The sequence below is a fragment of the Xenopus laevis genome, chromosome 1L (assembly GCF_017654675.1).
Source record: "Xenopus laevis strain J_2021 chromosome 1L, Xenopus_laevis_v10.1, whole genome shotgun sequence".
In the NCBI taxonomy this organism is placed as follows: Eukaryota; Metazoa; Chordata; class Amphibia; order Anura; family Pipidae; genus Xenopus; species Xenopus laevis.
This window is the reverse complement of record NC_054371.1, coordinates 64,121,120-64,144,409: the sequence shown is the minus strand read 5'-3', so window position 1 is coordinate 64,144,409 and position 23,290 is coordinate 64,121,120. Positions and strand designations below refer to the sequence as shown.

At 39.7% G+C, this 23,290-nt stretch overlaps 1 protein-coding gene across 1 annotated transcript in view; it reads right to left on the bottom strand.

Moving 5' to 3' along the window:
* Positions 1 to 1,283: 1,283 nt before the first annotated feature.
* Positions 1,284 to 23,290, bottom strand: part of LOC108699540 (TBC1 domain family member 9) — a 36,969-nt gene continuing 14,962 nt past the window's right edge. Inside the window, exons 5-20 of the mRNA XM_018231640.2 lie at positions 22,607 to 22,868; positions 22,206 to 22,413; positions 19,524 to 19,730; positions 19,088 to 19,258; positions 15,018 to 15,168; positions 13,659 to 13,873; positions 11,559 to 11,676; positions 10,618 to 10,903; positions 9,966 to 10,095; positions 9,724 to 9,822; positions 9,232 to 9,300; positions 8,219 to 8,459; positions 7,352 to 7,417; positions 6,352 to 6,438; positions 4,603 to 4,706; positions 1,284 to 2,057 (exon numbers count right to left, since the gene is read on the bottom strand). Coding sequence (XP_018087129.1) covers positions 1,374 to 2,057; positions 4,603 to 4,706; positions 6,352 to 6,438; positions 7,352 to 7,417; positions 8,219 to 8,459; positions 9,232 to 9,300; positions 9,724 to 9,822; positions 9,966 to 10,095; positions 10,618 to 10,903; positions 11,559 to 11,676; positions 13,659 to 13,873; positions 15,018 to 15,168; positions 19,088 to 19,258; positions 19,524 to 19,730; positions 22,206 to 22,413; positions 22,607 to 22,868 — 3,098 coding nt within the window. The 3' untranslated portion in view covers positions 1,284 to 1,373. The remainder of the gene's footprint in view (positions 2,058 to 4,602; positions 4,707 to 6,351; positions 6,439 to 7,351; positions 7,418 to 8,218; positions 8,460 to 9,231; positions 9,301 to 9,723; positions 9,823 to 9,965; positions 10,096 to 10,617; positions 10,904 to 11,558; positions 11,677 to 13,658; positions 13,874 to 15,017; positions 15,169 to 19,087; positions 19,259 to 19,523; positions 19,731 to 22,205; positions 22,414 to 22,606; positions 22,869 to 23,290) is intronic.

Genomic DNA, 23,290 nt, shown 5'->3' with positions numbered 1-23,290 from the left:
CACACAGTAATTTCCTACCTCGTTCGTTATTTACACAGTGATTGGTGAATGGCGAATCCCAGGACAGAGAGGTGCTGAGGCAGTTAGACAATAAGTTCAAGATTGCTTTAATTTGCTGAACTCTATTATCTAGTTCTCTTGGGCAGGAAAATGTAACAGCAGCATCCATTATACGTTTAGTAACAGTTACAGGGAGATATACATATATATGTATAAATACAGACCTATATATATATATATATATATATATATATATTTATCAGATTAATAATCAGCTTTAAATTAAAAAATGAAAAACAAACAAACAGGTATTTACAAAAAAAATTGATGCATGTATGGAATAGTTAAATATACCATGAGAATGTCTGCAACAACTTAAAACCGATACTCCTGAATAGAAAGACAAAAAGATTCAAAGTGCACGTGCTCCATTGTTAACAACAGATAAGAACTCAGAGGAGGATAGGTGGGGGGTGTAAACAAATGAAGTTGTCTACATATTCTTTTCAAAACCAAAGGATTTAGAGTTCTATTTATCTGCTCTTTTACATTAAAATACATTTACAGCATATACTCCTTAAAATCTTGTTTCTACATCACTGTTTCTAAGCGATTTATAGTCTTAATATATATTAGGATACACGCTAAGGGTAAGGGCACATGCGAAGATTGAAGAGATTTAGTTGCGCGCCGATAAATCGTCTCTTCTTCGGGGCGACTAATCTCCCCGAACTGCCTCCTGCTGGCTAATCTAAATCGCAGGAAGGATGGCACTCGGAGCGCTTTGTTTTCCGTAGTCACCCGAAGTTTCCTCGCGAGGCAACTTTGGGCGACTTCAGAAAACTAAGTGCACTGATTGCCATTCCACCAGCGATTTAAATTTCCTGCTGGTGGGAGGCAATTCGGGGAGATTAGTCGCCCCGAAGAAGAGGAGATTTGTCGCTGGGCAACTAATCTCCCCGAATCTGAGCGTGTGTCTCTGCCCTAAAACTCTCGAACTTTTTCAACCATGTAAGTTCAGAGAGACCTGAATATTGTAAACCACTGACCATTCTGGAACTAAAATAATGACAATTACTCCTTCTTCATTAAAAACTGCAGACACAGAGTTAAAATCCCATGGATATTCAGGAGTAATAGTGGAGAATAATTTGCTACAATTCAGCCCAAACTCTTCCACCATAAAACAGTCACAAATGTTTTCCATTGCCAGAAGTTTCCATACATGAACGTTTTTTTTAAAGTTAATTCTATGTTCTGAAAAGTATTTTTTTTTTTGGATGTTTTAAGGACACATCCGTTGTGAATAAATATAAAAGTACCCATTGAGCCCACCCCTTCTACTCCTGCTCAGAAATGTACCGCGGAATCTCTCATCCAGAAATAGAAATATCATAGTCACTTGAGGATGGCAAAGCTTTTCCCATCATCCGGACGTTCTTTGCATTGGTGATTTTAGCCATCATGGACACCGGCTTGTCAAAGTATCTTACAAGTGCTGGCTCCATTAAGAGAGAAGCAAGAAACTGCTCAAACGTAATAGCCCAGTCCCTGTCCAAACTGGTACTGATGGGCAAAGAAGACTTCTGTTGGGTGCGCACTAAAACAGTGTCCTCACCAATATCCTCACATTGCAATTTGTCATCTTCATGGGATCCAGCACTCAGCACAGAATATGAAGACATAGAGCTGTCATCCTTAGTGTCATCATCTGATATAAGCATGGAGGAGCAAGCCCCGTTGTCTCTGGGAGACGAGTCTTCCAGTTTTACTTCCTCCATCTGATCCGAGTTGAGGTCTCCAATACTGCCACTGGAAACAGGCCTGTCACAGAAGAGCCCCTCGTGCTCATAATGGTATGCCTGGCAACCCTTAGTTTCTTGGGTTCTGCTCTGATTAGCACTGTCCTCTGTTGTGTGGCTGGAGAATAGCTTTCCCACTTCACCAATCTCCAGCAATAAGCTTGTGACTGCAGCCGTGGCATGATAGAGTTCTTGTTCACATGGGTCCTCGCTGAACATGTTATACAGTGTCTTGCACAACTCAATGAACTGGCCCTAGAAATACAAGAAATATACAACTTGAAGGTATGCTGGAGACAACTAGGTATGGTGGAGATGTGCAAATGGAACAACCTTAAAGCGATACTGACACGTTCCTATAAAAATCATAGGAACGTGTCCATATCAAGGAGGTGCTGCACGCTAAATATTTTCCTCTAAATGCCCCCCCCCAAAGCTCCACAAACCTTCATTAAGCCAACCCTCTGACACTGCTAATGGATCTTCTGTGGTTGTTTCAGTGAGGCTGGGTTGGGGGTGGCTTGATCTTCCATAGGCTAATTACAAATGAAACAGGACTATGGAGGGATCGCTCCGCCCACAGTGTCACAGAAACAACCCCAGAAGATCCGTCAGCAGTGTCAGAGGGTCGCCTTAAAGAAGGTTTTCGGGGCTGGGGCAACTTTGGGGGGAAGGGATTTTATTTTATTCGTCGAGCAGCTCCTCTATGATACGGATACACTCCTATGATTTTTATAGGAACGTGTCGTATAGCTTTAAGGGCAAGGACACACAGTATGTATTGTCACAGCTACAAAATGCCAGAAAATACCTTGCCGTGAGGGATATGGAGAATCGCATTTGCATTTCTGAGCAATTATGCAATTTGAGAGTTTTAGCAAAGGCAAATATCAGTATTTTCTTAAGTTTTGCAGCTGCAACAAAATTCACTGTGTGTAGCGACAAATTGTACAACACTGTACAGGTATGGGATTCATGATCCTGAAACCCGTTATTAAAGGGAACTCCAGCTTCCAAACCACAATTTGATAAAGAGGCCCACATAACACAGAAACCCCTAATATACCCATCAAAGTTACCTGTTTCTTCAAAAAGTATGAATAAATACAATTTTCTATTCTGAAATCCAGCTGTTTAACAGTTCTTCTTCTCTTTCTGCATCATTTGAAATCCTGGCCGGGAAGAAGGGACTAAACATTGATGTTACAAATTGTAACAACTTCTCCACAGCTTACAGACAGCATGCAGGAACTACATAACCCACAATACATTGCACTGTGATGTTCTGTTTCTTATTGAAATCACGTGTGCAGGGAATTGTGGGGTTTGGAGGAAGCAGGCTGAGGACAGATGTATGTTGATACAAAGTAACAGTAGTCAGCCAGCTCAGCAAAGTAGTCAGAAAGATCAGCAGGAGAGCAGGGCTAGGCTTAGGGAACTGTCAGAAACCATTAAAAATCATGAAAAGTCTGCATATTTTTGTAAATGATGTATATTGCAAAGTTGCTTGAAATTATGTTTAATTTTCAAAAAACTTACATTTTTGTGGAGTTCCCCTTTAACAAAGCTACAAATTACAGGACTGCCGTTTCCCATAGACTCGATAATAATCAAATAATTCAAATTTCTAAAAAAGATTTCCTCTTTCTGTGTAATAATAAAACAGTACCTTGTACTTGATCCCAACTAAGATATAATTAATCCTTTTTGGGTATGAGGATTGTCAATTTGGAATAACCATGACTGAAACCAAAGGAGTGGTCTACACAGGCTTTCCCTAGTTATTGTTAAGCATTGTGATCAGTGAAAGCCATGGCTGTGGAATCGGTACAGTGCATGCTAACAGTATATTATAGGTTCATTTCTTATTGGTGTTACTGTTCCTTTAATATACTAATGTATTTTCCATGTTGATTGAAAGAATTTAAGTACACAACATACAAGGCATTTCATCACTGCCAAAGCTCAAAAATATAAACCACATCCTTTAATTCTAAATCAATCAAATTTAAGGTGAAAGCCTTTCTGTCTCCAACATTTTTATAATATTTTACAGCACAATAAGAACAACAATCCAACAGTTAAATGCACAAGTATGGTTTTTTTTTTCAAATGTAATGTAGGCAGCACCAGTATAATTAGGCTGGAAAAGTAAAAATTGGAGAATGAGGTTAGAAATCTGTGCGCATGGTGTGGCCTACATTTCTACTTCAGGGCAAGGCCAGAAAACCTTGACAACATGTGCTGCTGGGCATGATTTAAATATTCTGCTATGTCAAAACATTATTATCAAATGTTGGTCTCTAAAAAATATGTATAGGGACCGAAATGTACTCACTTAATATACCTTTTTATTTTTGCAAAATCCTGGTGTTGCTGGTCTTATTTTTTTTTTTTTTTAAATTGTGCTTCGTTTACCTTACACCTGGGTATCATTTTGAAGCAGAATGCCACCCTACAAATTAATATATATATATATATATATATATATATATATATATATATATATATATATCTATGTAGATGTTATAAGTCACCGAAGAGTTCCATGACCATGTAAAGTGCTTTTATACGAGGTGACATCTGATATCCACATGTTTTACAATAGAGGGTACTTTATTATTATAATACATCATAATGAGTCATGTGAGAGAAAGTATATCACTTAGGACTGATTACAACTGATGGCATCACTAATCACTGTTTAGAAGAATATAACTTGAAGGATATTCATGCCTCTTGTGTATTATAGATGTAATAGAATAAGCAAATACATTTTTTGGAACATAACTAATGTTACCTGGTTTAGCCTGGGAAGTTCCTTGTCAACTTTTTGTTTACTTCTGTTTTCTTGTGCCCACATGCGAAGGTAGAGACGACTGTCCTGGCTTGTCATCTTCTTAACTTAAAAAGTAAGGAGCAACAGAAAACTATAATCTACATACTAGGTTAGATTCTACATATTAAGTGGATCACAGACTGTAGACAGTAATGCCATCTCCTGCTCTGTACTTGCCAAAAAAGCGGCAACTTAATCATCTATAACCCTAGTCATTGGATGCTCTCTTTTGCAATGAGGCTTTCAAGTACAGCAAACTCTTGTCCTGTGAACTCTACAGTCTAAAAGGGGCAGCAGACAGGTGGATCTAAAATTCAATTTTGGATAGCCAAATTGCACTAATCTGTGTGTTCAGACCACAAGCCAAATAAAAAGAAAGCAAAATTACTTGCTTAAGACCCAGTGTTCTGCTATCCTTGCAGGTACATTTTGACATTAGCACACTCTACAGATCTTTGCCAGCACTGCATGTCAGAGAAGTTAATTCTAAGATGGCATTTCATGCAATTTACCCACGGAATCAGATGGTCCGATTGCATTGATCCAACCAATAGACTGTGGGCTCATAGAATCACTATGCAGATACATGTACTGACCAACCTAATTTTTGGCTCTGGTCTTCATTGCAAAGTTGTATCTACCATAGGGGATAAAGTGGGGACCAGTGCTACTTGCTTTAACTTAACCTGAAACTTTCTCCTTTGCATTGACTCATAGGGGACTACATGTTATTTTCTGGGACAATCTTTAGCAGCACGTTAAAAAAATATTCCTCTGCACTTGAAAATGGCAGGTTGGTGGCCATGCAATCCCTCGAGGGCCCATTAATTATGCCACAGGAAAAAATAACATGATGTGCTGCATCTGACCGTCCTGATTGGTGTTTGGTGGCAGAAAATGCAGACTGGGGAAGCTGAACTTCTGCCAAGAAATCTTGGGTGCCTGTGTACATTGGGCTACAGCCACATGAAAGTCTGATTTACTTGTTGCAATATATAACGATCTTTTTAGTAAATGAAGAAAAAAAACCATATGAGGTACAACTGCACAATTTTGTAATTTCTAGTGTGGATTTGGATTCATGTTAATCTGCTATTGGAAAATATTATGGGCCCCTAAAATAAGGTTGTTGTGGGCTCCCAATGTTCTAGTTGTGCCAATGGTTCCACTAAGCACTTGAATTCCATCCTTTTAAAGGAGAATTCAAACCTAAAGTTAAAAAAAACCCTACTCCCCTACCCTACATAGATCCCCATCCCTCCTCCCCCAGCCTAAGTGTTACCCCGGGCTCCTAACGTTTTACTTACCCATTGGTGCAGATTCAGGCATTGGAGTTCAAGGGCGCCATCTTCAGCCGCTTTGGTAAGCTTTGGAATGAGACTGGTGCTTTGGCAATTTTCGTGAGTTTCGGCGCATGTGCAGTTGTTGCAAAACACAAAATTGCTCCAACTGCACATGCGCCTCCACGCCGGTCTCATTCCGAAGATTTCCGAAGAGAAGAAGATGACGCCCGTGAACTCCGATACCTGAATCTGCACCGAGGGGTCAGTAAAACGTTAGGGGCATTTGCCCGGGGTAACACTTAGTCTGGGGGAAGGAGGGAGGGTTGTCTATGTAAGGTAGAAGGGTAGGGTTTATTTTAACTTTAGGGTTGAATTCTCCTTTAAAGAGCAAAGTAGAAATCTATTCTTCACCTCTGTGTAAGCCTACCTTGGCTGAACTCTGGAGTAATATCTTCAAAAAAGTACTGAGTGGCCTCAAACGCAGAGTCAGGCTCTTCCTGATCAGGAGATGGATCTGTGTACACACAAGAGAGAAGGAAATAAATGTGTGCTCCAATGGTGAGCATCATCATACACTTTTTTAAAGACAACTGAACCAAAATGTCTGAAACACAGACTATCCTAATTGAAGCCACATTTCTCAAATAAGGTCAAGCCCTGTTCAGTGAAGACTGAAATATGATTAACACCATCAACCTACACGGCAAATTAAGTCATAATATCAGAAAGCAGGGACATTTCTTAATTAATAATCTTTAAAAATAAGTTTTTAACCAAAATAAATCAAGTAAGTACCTCTTCTGCATTATCAATCTGCCTGTATTTCTTTTCTGCCCCAATTTTTTGAAAAGAAATGTAGAGTCTAAGAGGTGAAAGTGTTTCATTATGTCCCAACTGATTAAAATGGTAACAGAGGCCACAGTGAAAGTAAAGGGGTTGTTCATCTATGAGTTAACTTTTAGTATGATGTTGAGAGTGATATTCTGAAATTATTTGCAATTGGTTTTCTTTTTTTTATTATTATTTATGGTTTTTGAGTTATTCAGCTGCTCTCCAGTTTGCAGGTTCAGCAATCTGATTGCTCGGGTCCAAATTATCCTAGCAACCATGCACTGATTTGAATAAGAAACTAGAATATAAATAGGAGAGGGACTGAATAGAAAGATGAGTAATAAAAAGTAGCAATAACAGTTCATTTGTAGCCTTGCAGAGCATTTGTTTTTTAGAAGCGGTCAGTGACCCCCATTTGAAAGCTGGAAAGAAGGAGGCAAATAATAAAAAAAACTATAAAAAAGAAATAATGAAGAAAGTTGCTTAGAATCGGCCATTCTATAACATACTACAAGGTGAACTACCCCTCATTGCATATTCAGGGATGTATCTGGAATACTTTACAATATATGGCTGCTTTCTGCAGAGCCACGTACCAGGCAACGTATGCATCCTGTACAGAAGCTTCAATTTCTCTGGGAGATCACCATGACATGCAGCACCTAAGCAGAAACCAGAATTATAACAAAAATACACTGGTATATGCATCTGTGTAATGGAACTGTTTGTACAAGATTATTGAACACTTTATTTTCTTAAAATTAAGTAATAAGCTTGCTAAATGAATGTGGTAAAATATATTCCAGCTTGCCTGACTTAAACTGAAAACTGAATAATGGATGGGGAGGGCATTGTTTTGGGGGCATACATGGGCCAACAAATTGTTGGCTTGCTCAAGAGTGTCCACAACCAAACTCTGCCTATATGTAGACAGCTTTCAGCTATAATAGACAGCTTGATAGGATTTAGGGAAGACAAAGCAAAATGGAAATACTGTAATTATACAGCTCTTAATATTTAGGCAGAAAGGGGAAAAGATGCTATAATGAACCCATTATAATCTCCGTCCATGATTTATTTCTACAGTGGTGAATAAAAAACTGCATTGTTAATAGAGATGCACCAAATCCAGGATTCGGCCAGGATTCTGCCTTTTTCCGTAGGATTAGGCCAAACCAAATCAGAATCCTTAAAATCACGTGCCTTTCTTTCACATGAACAAGAAATTTGAAAGTTCTTTTTAACCCTTCCTTCAGGTTAATGAAAGATTTGTGAATTTGCCAATCCCAAAATAGTGCATTTGGTGCATCCATAATTGTTATTAAATGTAAAGTAAACTCTAACTTTACTTACTAATGTAGGTACTATGTCACATTATAAATAGGCAGTAGAAAGTCTGCCTTGGAGATTAATTCATCATGGTAGATATTAGTTCATTGTGGTAGAATAGATTTATTACTCACTCAGGCCAGAGACAAATTCTCGAAAGTTGATTAAGCAATCTCCATTTTCATCCAGCAGGCGAAAGAGCCGGAAGGCCATCGCATCGGTGTGTGCTCCACTCGCCCATGGAAAGAGCAAGGAGAACATGCCCTTGAATTGCTGGAAGTCTATGCGATACTGTTCCAAGTATGGTAGGCTGGGATCATGGCGCTCCACTGCAGTGCTATTGCCTCCCCAGTAACAACTCGTTAGGTGCTCTGCCTGCAACATCCATGGTAATCAGAAATTTAATTTATCCTTATCTTTAGATGATTTATCTTACTGCACTAAAGTTCTTATAGTTTGTTAATGGTGTGTAACTTGGTTGAAGAAATTACTGTACATGATGAGGGCACTTGCATGCACCTCTAGGACCACAGTAGAGGTATGGAATTATTATCTGGAATGCTTGGGTACCTGCCCTGTTATACAGATTCACTTCACAATGGGAAATGGTGAGAGAGGGGTTGAATTAATGTGAACCAAAAGGGGGTTAGCAAATAATTCTAATGAGTCAATAGATAGATTTATATGGTTACCTTTCAATTTGTGGAATTATATATGCTTGTGCCAGATAATGGCACCTTTTTTACATAAACTCCACTGAATGAGCTCAAGTAAAAAATGGGGTGGTATGAACAGTATTTTTCCTTTAAAATTACATGCAATCAGTGGCAGCACATGACAATTTTCCTGTAGGCATCTACTTACTGCTTCTGTAGGAGCACCATGCCTCATGAAAAAAAATAATCTACAAGCCTTTGGGAACAATCTATTATTCAGATTGTGAATCATCTTAGTTGCTCTCTTTTGGCCAAAAAAACCCCACACCGTCCGTTTGGTGGGAACTGGCCTGTATATTATTCTATGACCAGTCTCTGCACACACTTTATAGAAAAAAACATGATAGCAACAGTAGTCATCTCTGAATGCCTGGTTGTCATCCATGTTGACCCTTCATCCCCCCATACTCAAGGCTGTGCCTGACACATACCTTAAAGAGAGCATACAGTTCCTCCAGTTCATTGATAGTAAATGCAGTGTCAGTCACAATTGTCCGGACCTAATGAAGTAAGAAATAAATATTATTCCAATTTTTTCCTGCCCCGTTATATTAACTGCATGATTAGACATAGAGAACAGGACAAGCCATCTTTTAATGGACTGCTCAATAGGTGGTAATGCAATACATGTTTGCACCAGGTCTAGTAACCCACAGTGACCAATCATCAGGCAGCATTTACTGGTCACTCTGTCCATCTGTAACAATCTGGCTGCATGAGCTACTAGAGCTGATGCAATATTTCTACGACGGTCTATTGTTACTATACTGTAACTTTGCCTTTCTATTGGTTGAACTATCAAGATTAAATCTTAATAAAAAATGTGTGAAAAAAAGATGGAGTAACACTTGAGCACTGAACTGTATGTCTGTCTGTGAAGACAAGACAGAACACATATGAAAAGGTATCAAATAATAACTCACCACATTTCTTTTTGTAGTGTCCTCAAGAGTCTGTATCACTTTAAGCCTTTGTTTGAATCTCATCTGCTCTATCAAGTCGGCTCGTATTGTTCCAAATTTCTGCAAACCGTTTAACAAGCTTTATATTATAATGTGCAAACTAGTCTTGTGCTAGACTGAAGTCTAGTCTATAAATGGAATATTAATACTAGTGCTGGGAATATACCTTGCTAAGCACTGTAAGTGCATTCTGGGAAATGTACCTGATAGGAAGTGCTGATCAGTTTAAAGATGTCCACCTCAGGGTAGGGCTCAGAATCATCTGTGATGAGTGAGTGGAGGTGCGGGATTGGCGGCAAGGTGCTGTCTTTATTAGTCACGCTATCTAAATACCTAAAAGAAACAGAATTCCCATGCAGCATAGTCTCAGTATTAAATGGAATTCATTTCTCTTTACATTAATATAAAGCAAAGTCTTATAGCAGGTAGCATTTACTAGTCACATGTTTACAAAAACACATCTCATTGTGTTATTGCACCTGGGCAAACTTTCTGCCTTTTATTACATATAGGGGAATAAGTATAAAAAAACAACAAAGCATTTACCGGTCTTTTCTTTTAAAGCAAATATATGATGGGTTGCTATTGGTTACTAGACTTTGCTGCTGTTGTTACAGGGAAGTTTGGATAGGAGTGAGAAGTTAATTGTATCTGCAAACATGAATATGTCAAGACTTCCCCTATTTTTAAAGAAACAGGCAGCCCTCAGTGTTTCTGATGGATGCTGGGAGTTGCTAGAAATTGTAGTTGTGAAATATTTGCAAGGCTTCTGATTATCCATATTACTGTAGTAATAACATTCTTGGATCTGACTCATGTTTCTTTTAGAGGACTAGACATAAATTCAGCATATACCTGCCCAAAACGGTCATTGCTTCGCCATCATCTTTACAGTTCAGAAGCTTGTCCACGTTTGCCTCTAGAACAGCAAGGGCTAGCTGGAATATCACCTTGATGCCTTCATAGAAGAAACAATCTACGACCACAACAGCACTTTCAAAGGGCATTACACTGAGGAACAGGGTGAGGAACCATGAGAGGGAGATGGTGGAGATCACACCCAGGTCCTGCATGCAATCATACAACTGTGGCACATAATCCCTGGCCAACTCCTCAAAGACTCCTTGGTCTACAAGAGCTCCTGCAGGGAAATAATACATAATAATTTAGAGTTTACCTATCCCTTTGAAACTACAAGTCTTACTATCACTTGTATACCATAATGCTAGCAGATCGTAATTTATCTGCAGCGTTTTTAAAACCCATTACTGCATTTGTAAAAAGTCCAGCACTAAAACACACTTCCTCTAAAATTCATGTGTAATGGCACTGTATTTTAAATGTGTACAATTATGTCTGCCATAGACCTTAGGGAGGTCCATGTGGAACACATTTCCATTGACCTGTGAGAAATGGGTTTTCACAAAGCATCAGTTGTAGGGAGAAGAACCTCAGTAATGCTAAAATAATGGACTTGCAGCCTGTACAGTAGCTGGTGGGGGGGGGGATCAGTAGCTGGGAATAGACTGTGTGATAGCAGGTATAGCATTGGCAGGGGCCTGTGGAAGTAAAAGCTGTTTTGGGGATATGAAAATATCCAATGTAGAAGGTCCAACAATATAGTTCACAAACATCATTCATGGCTTTGTTGCCCTGACCCCAACTCCCTTCACTAAACATGGCGCAGAGGATAAGAATGGAGGCAACTGAAGTATCTTCTGGAAAACAGTGGCTGTTAGTCCTAATGCACATATAATTGTACCTATAATGGTAAATCCCTTTCCCCAGATACATACCAACCACCCTGGTGTTATAGTAATCAGGAAGCATCCGTTCACACAGAGCTACAAGTAACCAAAAGGCTTCCTCTTCTTTGGCATACAGAAGGAGAACCGATGTCACTATATTCATAGCCTGCAAAAAAACATTGGTGCAGAGTGAGTATGGTTTTAGGACATAATGACAATAATAAATACTTTTTGCAGGGGTTTCTGGTTGACATTAACAAGGAAACTATGACATCTTAAATATTAATTGGGCAAAAATGAAAACTTTTTAAAGCCAAAGAAGCACTCTACCATTTAGTACAATTTAGTTTAGTACAGTTTCTGCCACTGGAAAGCACTGACTAATTTGATCTCGAAGATTAAATTTAATGAATGTTTGTCTCTGATTTCCAACCCTGCATAAAATGTAACATTTAACTTCAAAAGGGCCCCTGTGATGCTAAGAGCCCAGCGCAAATGTCCGTTCTGCCCAGCCCTAAAATCAGTCCTGCTCGTACAGCCAAATTTTAGACCAGAGCAGAAATGCAAATTGTCATGCACACCCAGCATTACAGGGCCCCTTAAAGGGGGAATCAAAGATCTCTGTGTTCAATATTCCCTGTAATATAATGTATCAACATCATTAAATGCTCTGTTGTATTCTGTAAACTGGGTCAGGATAGATGTTTGCAGCATAATCTGCTACTGTCAACAAATTTAAAGGAAATCAAGCAACAAGGAAAAAATGACGTTTCAGCCCAAACTGTTTATTGTGCTGTCTGTGAATGACTCAAGTAGATACAGCGGTATAAAGAACCCCACTGTTCTGTGTCTGTAAAATGACATGCTGTATAAACCATTCCCCTTACTGACCTACTTACACCCACACGCTTAAATGAGAACTAAAGTTTAACCAAAGATGTAGGGCAGAAATTTTGTAAATTATATTTTGGGCTTCTGTACCAGCCCAAGGCAACCACAACCCTTTAGCAGTGTCTCCATAGATGCCCCAGTAGCTCCCCAACTTATTTTCTGCTGATTCACTGCACATTCTCTGTGCTGCTGTCAGTTATTGAGCTTAGGGACCCTCTCACAAATATACTGAATATATATCATATAAATGTCAAAATATAAGGCTCATTAGTAAATTATTCAGATTATTGGTACATGGCTGCATCAATTAGCATCAGAATTCAATAATCGGCCCTGTAGCACCATCTTATATTACAGGCCAACTTCATTTTCTGCTTAATAGTTTGCGACGACCCCTAAGCTTAGCTTCTCAAAGCTGCTCAGAGCCCACTGAGCATGTGAGTGTCACTGACACGCCTAACAAAATCCAAGATGGGAAGCTCCTGTGAGAACTTTGAAGGCCTGGATCATTATTACTATAGAGATGCTGAACTTATAGGCTGGTTCAATAAATTAAATATATAAAATAAGCCATATCTAGCCATATTTATTTTACGTTTAATTCTCCTTTAAGAAAATGAACCAATGTCTATTCTAGAGACTTACCACTCTTTGCAAAGCACAGAAAACTAGCTTGAACAGGACTAGAAAGCCGCCATGAGAGATGTTTATTTAGTTTGCAAAAGAATATATCCTGATCATGTGATATTGCCTACTTGTTCAAACACCTACTTTCCATCTATTTCCCTTCAAGACAATAGTTTGAGTATGTAACATCGTGTGGGCAGAACTTACCATGACACTGTATTTGCATTGCTACCTACGAATGCAACTGACACTTTCTGTAAAGACATTCTTCATAGATTTAATGAGCAGTTTTACCTATAGAAACTCAGCTGATGCCAGTAAAGTACTGTTCATTTGATACCAATAGAAAGAAATATGGCAGCTTACCCAGAACATGTAATACAAACAGAATGCATACACAGAGTGTAAAATAAAGTAAGTCACCATGACGCAGAAAATATGTAGAGTGTATAATTTCCCTTGAGCTTAATTATACACCGAATTGTTTGGTTAAGCATACAAATAGTTATATACTGTAGCTCTCTGCTCTTGTAAACTGCCTAAACTGGTCTTCTGGTTCTGCCAACCCCAAAATAGACAAGTAATCAATAATCTGGGAGAGAGTTGTTTAAACCTTTATGTGGAACTTACTTGGCAGTAACCAATGTTTGGATTTCTGAAGGCATAAGCAGTGAGCACTCGCCGAAGTGCGGAAATCCCTATTTCATTTTGAAATGCAGGATGCTCTGGGAGAGAACGGTGCAAGTCTCGTTCGATTTCCTCCGTAGCAAGATTATATTTACCCATGGACTTCTCAACCAGCTCTTCATAATACCCAGGGTGTGTGGCCATCTCATTTATTGCTCCTATTGAAATGTGATCCTCATTAACAGAATGTATCAAGGAAAACCATTATATAGCTTAAGCCCAGTAAGACCAGTAACATAATTTTTTTTTTTAAAATACTCGTTTCTACTTAACGAAAAAAAAAGACAAGTTTTAATTTTAAATTCACAAAGTCTTTATTAAGAAATTACTTACCGATTCTCTGCTTGCGCTCCTCTCCAGAAACGGCGACAGGGCGACGATCCATTGTGCGGCGCTTGATTTCTCCTCCCTGCCTTCTATAGGAGATAGCCAGGGAGGAGAAATTGAGCGCCGCATGATGGATCGTCACTCTGTCGCCGTTTCTGAAGAGGAGCGCAAGCAGAAAATCCAGGGCCGGAACTAGGGGTAGGCAGACTAGGCGCCAGCCTAGGGTGCAATCATCATGGGGGGGGCGCACTTTTAAGGGGATTTTGTTTTTTTTTAACCCTGGTTTGCTTGGCCTTTATAGTTTTTCAATTTTAAAAACCTCCTATTCCAACCCCTCTTGCCCGTGATTTGTACTGCGGGCACTCCCCACCTCCTTCTTGGCAACTGCTGGCACAGGTACATATTTGTGGGCAATATGGTGGATTTTTGGCTCCTGTTGGCATAGATACATATTTCGGGGCAATATGATGGATTTTTGGCTCCTGCTGGCACAAGTACATATTTTATATATATATTATTCAGTAGGACTTGGCCTACTTGGACTTTTACTATTGAGTGCTGTTCTTAGATCTTCCAGGGAGCTGTTATCTTGTGTAAGGGAGCTGCTATCTGGTTACCTACCCATTGTTCTGTTGTTAGGCTGCTGGGGGGGGGGTGATATCACTCCAACTTGCAGTACAGCAGTAAAGAGTGACTGAAGTTTATCAGAGCATATGTCACATGACTGGGGGCAGCTGGGAAATTGACAATATGTCTGGTCCCATATCAGATTTCGAAATTGAATATAACAAAATCTGTTTGCTCTTTTGAAAAATGGATTTCAGTGCAGAATTCTGCTGGAGCAGCACTATTAACTGATGTGTTTTGAAAAAAACATGTTTTCCCATGACAGTATCCCTTTACAAATTAATTTTTTATGTTACTGGTCATTTAAGATTGCTCTAGTAAGTCTAAACTTCATGCAGTAGCACTGACCTGAAAACAGCAGCCACAGCTCCCCTCGCATAATCTCTGGGATGCCCTTCAGAACAAGGTCCCTTGTTTTCTCTGTGCGATACATACACACACCTTGCCCATATTCTGTAAAGTGTGTTTTCCAGGCTTGTTCCTTCAAAAACTCCTTGGCCTTGGAAGCAAAGATATTAATACTGAGAATTCAAAAGTAAATATCTTAATATAACACACAAAAGTCAAGAACAATCTGTAATATATCCTCATATATTGTGCTTTAACAATTTTAGTCTGCCCTAGTGATCTCATGTTAAATCTCTGCATTCCTCAACTTGTATGGAATGGTCATGAAACTGCTACTTGACTTTTAATACAGCTCTATTCAAATTTTACTGAGAAAGCACAGACTTAGGGTTCGGATTATTGTTTCTAAGAGAAAATATCAGCAATATAAATTACTGTATACTACTTGGCAGTGTCGGGACTTTGGGGGAGTGAGTTGCCCCTTCTATAGTTACACCACTGCTATCTGGTTCCTATACATAGCTTAAAGGGGTGGTTCACCTTTAAGTTAACGTTTAGTATGTAACATTATATACCTAGCAATTGGTCTTCTTTATATATTTTTATCGTTTTTCAAGTGTCTTCTTTGCAGTTTTCAAATGGGGGGTCACTATAAAAACTATTGCTCTGTAAGCCACACTTTTATTGTTACTTTCTATTACTTAACTTATTTTTCATTCCTCCTGGTATTTATATTCAAGTATCTTCTCCACTCTTCTAAAGCTCTACCCGGTTGCTATGGTAATCTGGACACCAGCAACCAGACAGATGTTGAAATTCCAAACTGGAGAGTTGTTGAACAGAAAGCTAAATAACTGAAACCCCACAAAAAAATAAAAACTGAAGGCCAATTCCAAATTGTCTCAGAATATCAAAGGCTAGGGCTAGGTGAGTAATCCCTTTAATATAACCAAGCCCAGTTGCCTGATGACTGAGAAGTCAAGTCAACAGTCAATGTTGGCCCGTGATACAGCTCAAAAGTGTCAGTAAAAATGCACAAGGAAAGAATATAGAACAACATGTATACTTAACAAGATGCCCAATAAATGAAAGCTAATTATACATTGGCAAATATGTATGGGGCCGTCCTGATAGTATACCAGACTGATATCCAGTCAAAAATTGTGCACACATCTCTTATGCGGGTTATGAAATTGGGTGATGTTGGGAAAACTACAGGGGTATCTGTATTAGAACCAGCATGTAGGTGGCCAAATTGGCCAGAGATCCTCAACAACCAACCTCACCAAATGTGCAGATCTTTATATGTATGCCCAATTTAACTAGGGATGCACCAAATCCAGGATAAGGTTTGGGATTCAGCCAGGATTCTGATTCGTATTCGGCCAAATCTTTCTGCTTTGCCGAACAGAACCCAAATTTGTATATGCAAATTAGGTGGCGGGGAGGGAAATTGTGGGACTTTTTGTCACAAAACAAGGAAGTAAAAAATGTTTTCCCCTTCCCACCCCTAATTTGCATATGGAAATTAGGATTCTGATTCGTGAAGGATTCAGGTGTTCGGCCAAATACAAAATAGTGGATTCACACCCTTGTGGGGGAACCCTGCACTCCCACACCTATCAATGATACCTGATATCAGTCAATGGGCAGACAAAGGTATTAAAACCCTACGAGACATAATATCAGAGGGAGAACTTAAACACTTTGCCACCTTTAGAGAGGAGTATGGGCTGCCCCTCGTCATGTCCTTTAGATATTTACATGCTTTATTTAGGCACGCTTTCTACTCCCAGTTCCCCTCTAGACCCCTGCAGGAATCTGAAACCACCCTAGAAGCTTACCTACATAGGCAAGCCTTAAAGAAACCTCTATCATAGTTCTATACCCTGCTGTGACAAGCCAACCCTGATTCATTGGACAGAATAAAAGGGAAATGGGAGAACAAAATACCTGACCTTGAGGATGAAATGTGGGTAGATGCCTTAAAGCAAGTCCCAGTTAGGGACAGGTTCATTCAAATTAAATTCATTAACCGGGCTTACTTAACACCGTACAGGCTGGCTAAATTGTACCCCTAAGTTTCAGATACATGTCCTAAATGTAATCTTGCTGTAGGTACTTTCCTTCTGGGAATGCCCAGTCATCAAACAATTATGGTCGGTTGTTTTAAAATATAATGAGAGTCTGACCCTCCCCAACATTCAATGCCCAAAGGTATGCTTACTTGGGGTACTGGAAGACCTGGGACTGTCATCATACCAACGTTTAGGGCTAGTCCACACGGGGAGATAGCGACGCGTTTGCGGTCGCGGCGACAAAGCGCCGCGACAGTCGCCGCGACCGGCGCAGGCGACAGTTTTGTATGGGCGCCTATGTAAAAACGCCTGTGCTAACCACACGAGGCGATGCGCTTTTCAACAGTCGCCTGAAAATGCCTCGCCAGGCTTTTTCAGGCGACTGTTGAAAAGCGGCGCTTTGTCGCCGCGACCGCAAACGCGTCGCTATCTCCCCGTGTGGACTAGCCCTTATGCTATCTCCAGCTGTTGTTTTATGTGAAAAAAGATATACTATTGACTTGGAAATCTACATCGGCTCCAGCCTTTACTTTCTGGAAAAAACTAATTAATGATGTGTTACCCAAGCAAAAGTTGATGTACTTGTCAAGAGGATGTCCAGCTAAGTTCAATGCAATATGGGACACTTGGTTGAATGCTCAATCCGGATAAATTGACATGACTCACAAAGGATCATTTAACTTTACTTTCTTCTATCTCTTCATTTTTTCCTCTCTTTACTAATGTTGTAAATTTAAAGCAATAAATAAAAACTTAAAAAAAATAAATAGTGGATTTGGTCCCTAAGTTTAACACAGCAAAACATGTAAATATTCAGGGAGGGTGGAGATGGGAATGGTTGGCACCACTACCAAAACAATTGCTAACTGTTGACATATGTAAACGACATGACCGAAATGTTCTATAATGATTTACTGTGGAATCCAGTAGCTAACAGTTGTACCCCTGATCTGTGTCACCACACTTGTCCCAAATCTGGATCACCTCCCTGAAGTGTATTGTGCCTTTTCCTTTTTAAAAACATAAAGAAAACAATCCCTATATTCATACTGCAAATAAGAGCAGTCTATTTTTGGGGTAGAAACACAGACCTTTTTTTGTGGAAGTAGATTACAAAAAATAAACACACAAAGAAATGTTACTAGACTTGTGTCTAGGCTAAAAACAACTGGTATTTGTTCAGGGGAAGCTATTCAAACTATACACCTCATGTGATGTAGTATAAGTCCACTGTCTGATGCCCCTTCCAAAGTATAACTGAACAAAGACAGTTATTCAAGTGGGTCTTACTCTTTGCTACCTATTTCTATGTAAGGATAAAAGGAAGTATATAAAAAAATCCCGTGTGTTGTAAACAGGAACAACTTTGTGTTTGGCTTTTTTTTCAGTGTACCTTTCTATTCTGTCCTTTGCATCCTGGTGTTTAAAAGGCTGTCTGGTCACGAAGGTCATTAGAAACCCAAAAACCTGAAAGTGGTTTCAGCTCCAGCCTATACTCAGAGACTGGTTTTTTTTTTTATTTTTTTAAAGGTTTTTATACTCAGAGACTGTTTTAATGAGTAAAGACACACACTGTGTTTTTTTTTTCAACTGACACTGTGTTCTAGGGTTGGTGACAAGATCAGGATATCAGTGTTATTTAGGGAGGGAGGTGATGGGCATGGTTGGCACCTCTAGCGAAAACTATTGCTAGCCGTGGACATATCTAAACGACATGAGCAAAATCTTCTATAATGATTTACTGTAGCATCCAGTAGCTAACAGTTATGTCCCTGATCTGTGTCACCACACACCTTACCTTCCTGAAGCAACTGTAGTGATAACATGTTTAGAAGCTATAAGAAAACAACTTTACACCCATGTGACATCATGTGTAAAAAAAAATAAATAAAATTGAGATCACATTTTCCATTCTTTTTGGCCATGGTGAGAACACAAACTGATAAGAGTCTACAATAAAGAGGTTGCCTTTACAAATAGTGAAATTGTTACCAGTTTAGGGTTGAACTCTTCTGGTGACCTCCTGCGATACATGGTCATTAGTGTTTGTGTGGCAGTTGGTGCACTGTTGCAGTTTAGGTTGAATTGTCGCTCGCCATCTGGTTCACTGCCGACTCTTTGCTTAGGGCTGCAGGACACAAATACGCTGGCCCTGGTGTAAACCTGTAGAATTGACACACACACATATTCATACATAATGGACAACAACCATTAATAATATAGTACCTTCTTGTAATTTAGTATCATAGCTAAATACTGTGCCTACCAACTACAAGGATATATGCAGGATTCTTCACCAAAAACTAGCTGCATCACTGTTGAACAATGCAAGTGCAAAAGCCCTATAACCCATAACAGCTTGTCTCTTTTTTTAAAGTACACTGAAGTTATGAGTAGTAAAAACAGCCACAAAACAAGTTGAACTTACCTCTTCATCTAGGCTGTTGTCACTTCCAGAAATGTCTTTATCAAAATACATTTTTAAAGTAGTCTGCTGCAGGAAATCCGATATCCGCTGCACAAGAAAGTCTCTGTCCTTTAGGTTGGCAAACAGGAAAGTCATTCTGTTTCTAGTACTAATAGAAAGTGGGCTTGGCAACACACTGGAGCTGTCAGCCTTTTCTACAATTGTCACCTAGAAACAAGAAGATTCTTATTACCACACTTATCTCAGGGGGCTGTAAAAACATATGCATAAGAAAGTTCCATGGTACTTTTGTTTTAAACCACAACAAAAGCTATGTAAAATCCTATCTTTCATGAAACTTTGGAGGCACATTTCCTTGTGAACTATTCCTGGGGTCGAGGTCACTGTTAGATAGTACTGCAAAATGTAAAATCAAGGACACATTTTATTGGCTAATTTAGTACCGTATATACTCGTGTATAAGCCGACCCGTGTATAAGCCGAGGTACCTAATTTTGCCTATAAACACTGGGAAAACATATTGACTCGCGTATAAGCCTAGGTTGAAAAATGCAGCAGCTACTGGTAAGTTTTCCTAAATTTGGTCACAACAAAAAATCTAATTAATGAAATGGCTCACTACATTCTTTACATACCTCTTACTCTGGTCTCTGAAAAGCAAACAGCTCAGCTGCTTCATTCATTTGTTCTTCCTGCTTCTGTCCTGCTTGCTCAGCCCTTTAACCCCTCCCTTCAGCATTGTCACTGCTATCCCACAGCCACAGTCCTAGAGGGTATTAACCCCTCTGCCACTACCCTTTAGTCTCCTCAGCAAAACTCACTTTCCGGTATGCACGCTCCTAACAGTTTATATCTCACCCCTCCTGTCTCCTTTCTCATTCATCCTTCCTAAGGCCTCCGTACACAGTTCACATATCTCCTTCCTTCCCCCTCAGGCGTCAGCCCGCACCTCTCACTTCTTGTACAATAAACGAACGGCTCCGCAGCAGCACAGATCAAAGCAAAGCAGCTCATGTAGGAGTGGACACAAGGCTAATGCTAAGGTATTTAGGGGTCAGACAGGGTTATTAACCATTGTCTAAAGCTGGCTTTACATGTCAAGGACAAAACCAGTAGGGTATCAAGAGGGTTGAATTCTCCTTTAAGTAAGGGGAGTGGGCGTTAGACTTGCATGCTGCTGCCTACCGTAATTAGCTGCACTCGTAGAAAAAAAAAATCCGGTACCTGCAGGCGGCGGATCAGCCTGTCCCTCCTCTGTGTACGTGGGAGGCTACTGCTGCTGCCGAAACCAGGTCCAGATATCACTTCCTACACTCCCTACATATACCGGTACATGCCAGGACGCGCCGCTCCTCAACGTGATTGCGCAAACAGTGCGCATTCATACTTCCGTCGTAAGTCACGCCTCTGCGCGTCTTCCTTTTCATCGACTCCCAGGGGCGTGCGCAGAGAGAAGGCAGCGGGAGAAGGCAGCGGGAGAGGGCTTGTCTGCAGGTACTGACTCGCGTATAAGCCGAGGTAGACTTTTTCAGCACATTTTGAGTGCTGAAAAACTCGGCTTATACGCGAGTATATACGGTAGATTATAAAGTGCAAGCTTTCTGAACTACTAAGGTCCCTGCTCCAGACATGGTATAAAAACATTGGTTGCACATTTCTTAAGTTTTGTATAAATTCAAGGAAATATTTAAGGACATTACACAACTCCATTGCTTTTCTCATGCTGTGGTGTATGGCTATGAAGCATTTTGTTTATGGGGAACTATCGCAAAATCATTGATAATTAAACTCAATATATCTTATAGGGGGGCTCCTTTTGCCTAGAAGATGTATTAGAGCTCACTCAATTAAAATCACCAAAAAATCCTGTCTCTCTACATGCAGAGTTTGTGCAAAAGGCAGTTATTTTGTTAGATTTTGTTTATACTGGAATCAGTTATCTGAGTGAGCTCTAATACATCTGCTTGGAAAGGAAGTCCACCCTATAAGATATATTGGATCTAACTGTCAAAATTGTCTGACACGCAATTGCTGCAAGAAGACAGAATGAAGAGAAACAGATGCTGATAAAGGGATGGTGAAGATAAATGTTATTATTTTAGAAAGGATGCAGAATTTTTAATTGATTGTATTTAGAAAGTTTCTTATTTCAGTATGATGAAGCTTACAGAAAATTTAAATTTTCACAATAGTTCCCCTTTAAAACTGGTTTTATCTAGCAAAGGTATTTACTACATGTTACAATTTATAATATGCATAAAACAATGCTTAGCACTAAAATAAAGTATCAGGCTCATGGGGTGGGGAAGTACAGACCTATGAGCTATTGTGTCAACCAGTGACCTCATAGAAAGCACAAAATCTCATCACTGGTCAGTTTAAGTTTCTGTACTGGCTAATTAACATTGGAGTGCTTGTCTATGTGCCCCCACTACCAGACCCTCTTGGAGCTCTGAAAAGAAATGCAGGGGTCTGCGTCAAGTTACAAATTCAGGGCAAACATAAATAGATTCTGTCAACTGCCCTTTGAGTCAGATTCAGTAATAACGTCTTGTTTAACAAGACATATTAAGATTTTGTTTTATAGGTTAATTTCTCTAGAGTCTTATTTTAATATAAAGATAACACGTGCCCTACCATTACTATCACGACAAACTGTGCAACATGTAGGCAGTTTCTCACCTCTCGTAATGGAATGATCAGGCTGCACAAGTTCTCCTCCTTGCTAGTGAAGCAAATATAATTTGTAGAAACAAACATCTGCCCCAGAATGTGCCTCTTACTAAATGGTGTCCACAGTGTGCAGTCAGTGTGTCCGTCCAGCTTCTCATCTTTTGGTAGGCGGAACAGTGCCCTGTACCTCTCACTTTTTGCTCTGGCATCCAAATCACTGCAGAACAAACCCATACAAATGTGATAAAAAGGAATATATTTGAATCCCTGCACAAAAATTAAAGCAGATTAATAAATGAGTAGCCCTTACAGTTTTTGGCTTAAAATCCTTTATCTGTTCTATAGACTTAGATATTTATTAGTTAATAATGGGTTAGCAATCGTGCAAAGCGGCATCATCACAAACTCACCGTTTTAAGGCAGACACCTTTTTTGGTGACTTCTTTTTCAGTTTGGGAAGGGATCTGTCCTGCTCAAAGCCTTCATTATCAAGGAGCTGTCTCATGGCTATATTGGCCAGCTGCTCCATCAGTTTGAACGTCTCGCCAATGTTGAGAAACACAGAGAAGAAATGTTCACTGGAGCGTGTATTGACTTTAATCATGTCAGGGAGCAGAAGAGTGGCCGTCTTTTCCAGCTGTGTTATATCAACCCATCGGATCACCAGTTTTGCTATGAAGTATTAGGGGAAAAATCAATTACTAAGTGGCTCAGCTTGACACCACTGCTTGTGTTCAGGCCCCACCAGTGCAGGTTATCAGGATATCATCGGATGCACAGAATCCAGGATTCGGTTCGGTATTCAGCCTTTTTCAGCAGGATCTGGCCGAATCCTCGTGCTTAGCCGGACCGAATCCTTAAATCATGTGACTTTTTGTCACAAAGGAAGTATAATAATCTCTCTTTTTTTCCTCCCCCTCTATCATTTGCATATGCACATTAGGGTTCTGATTTGGTTCAGTATTCGGCAAATCTTTCACAAAGGCTTTGGGGTTCACCAAACCCAAAAAAGTGGATTTGGTGCATCCCTAATCATCATTGAGCAAAAGTGAAGCAAATATTCACTAGGATAGTAAACCCATAGCAACCAATCT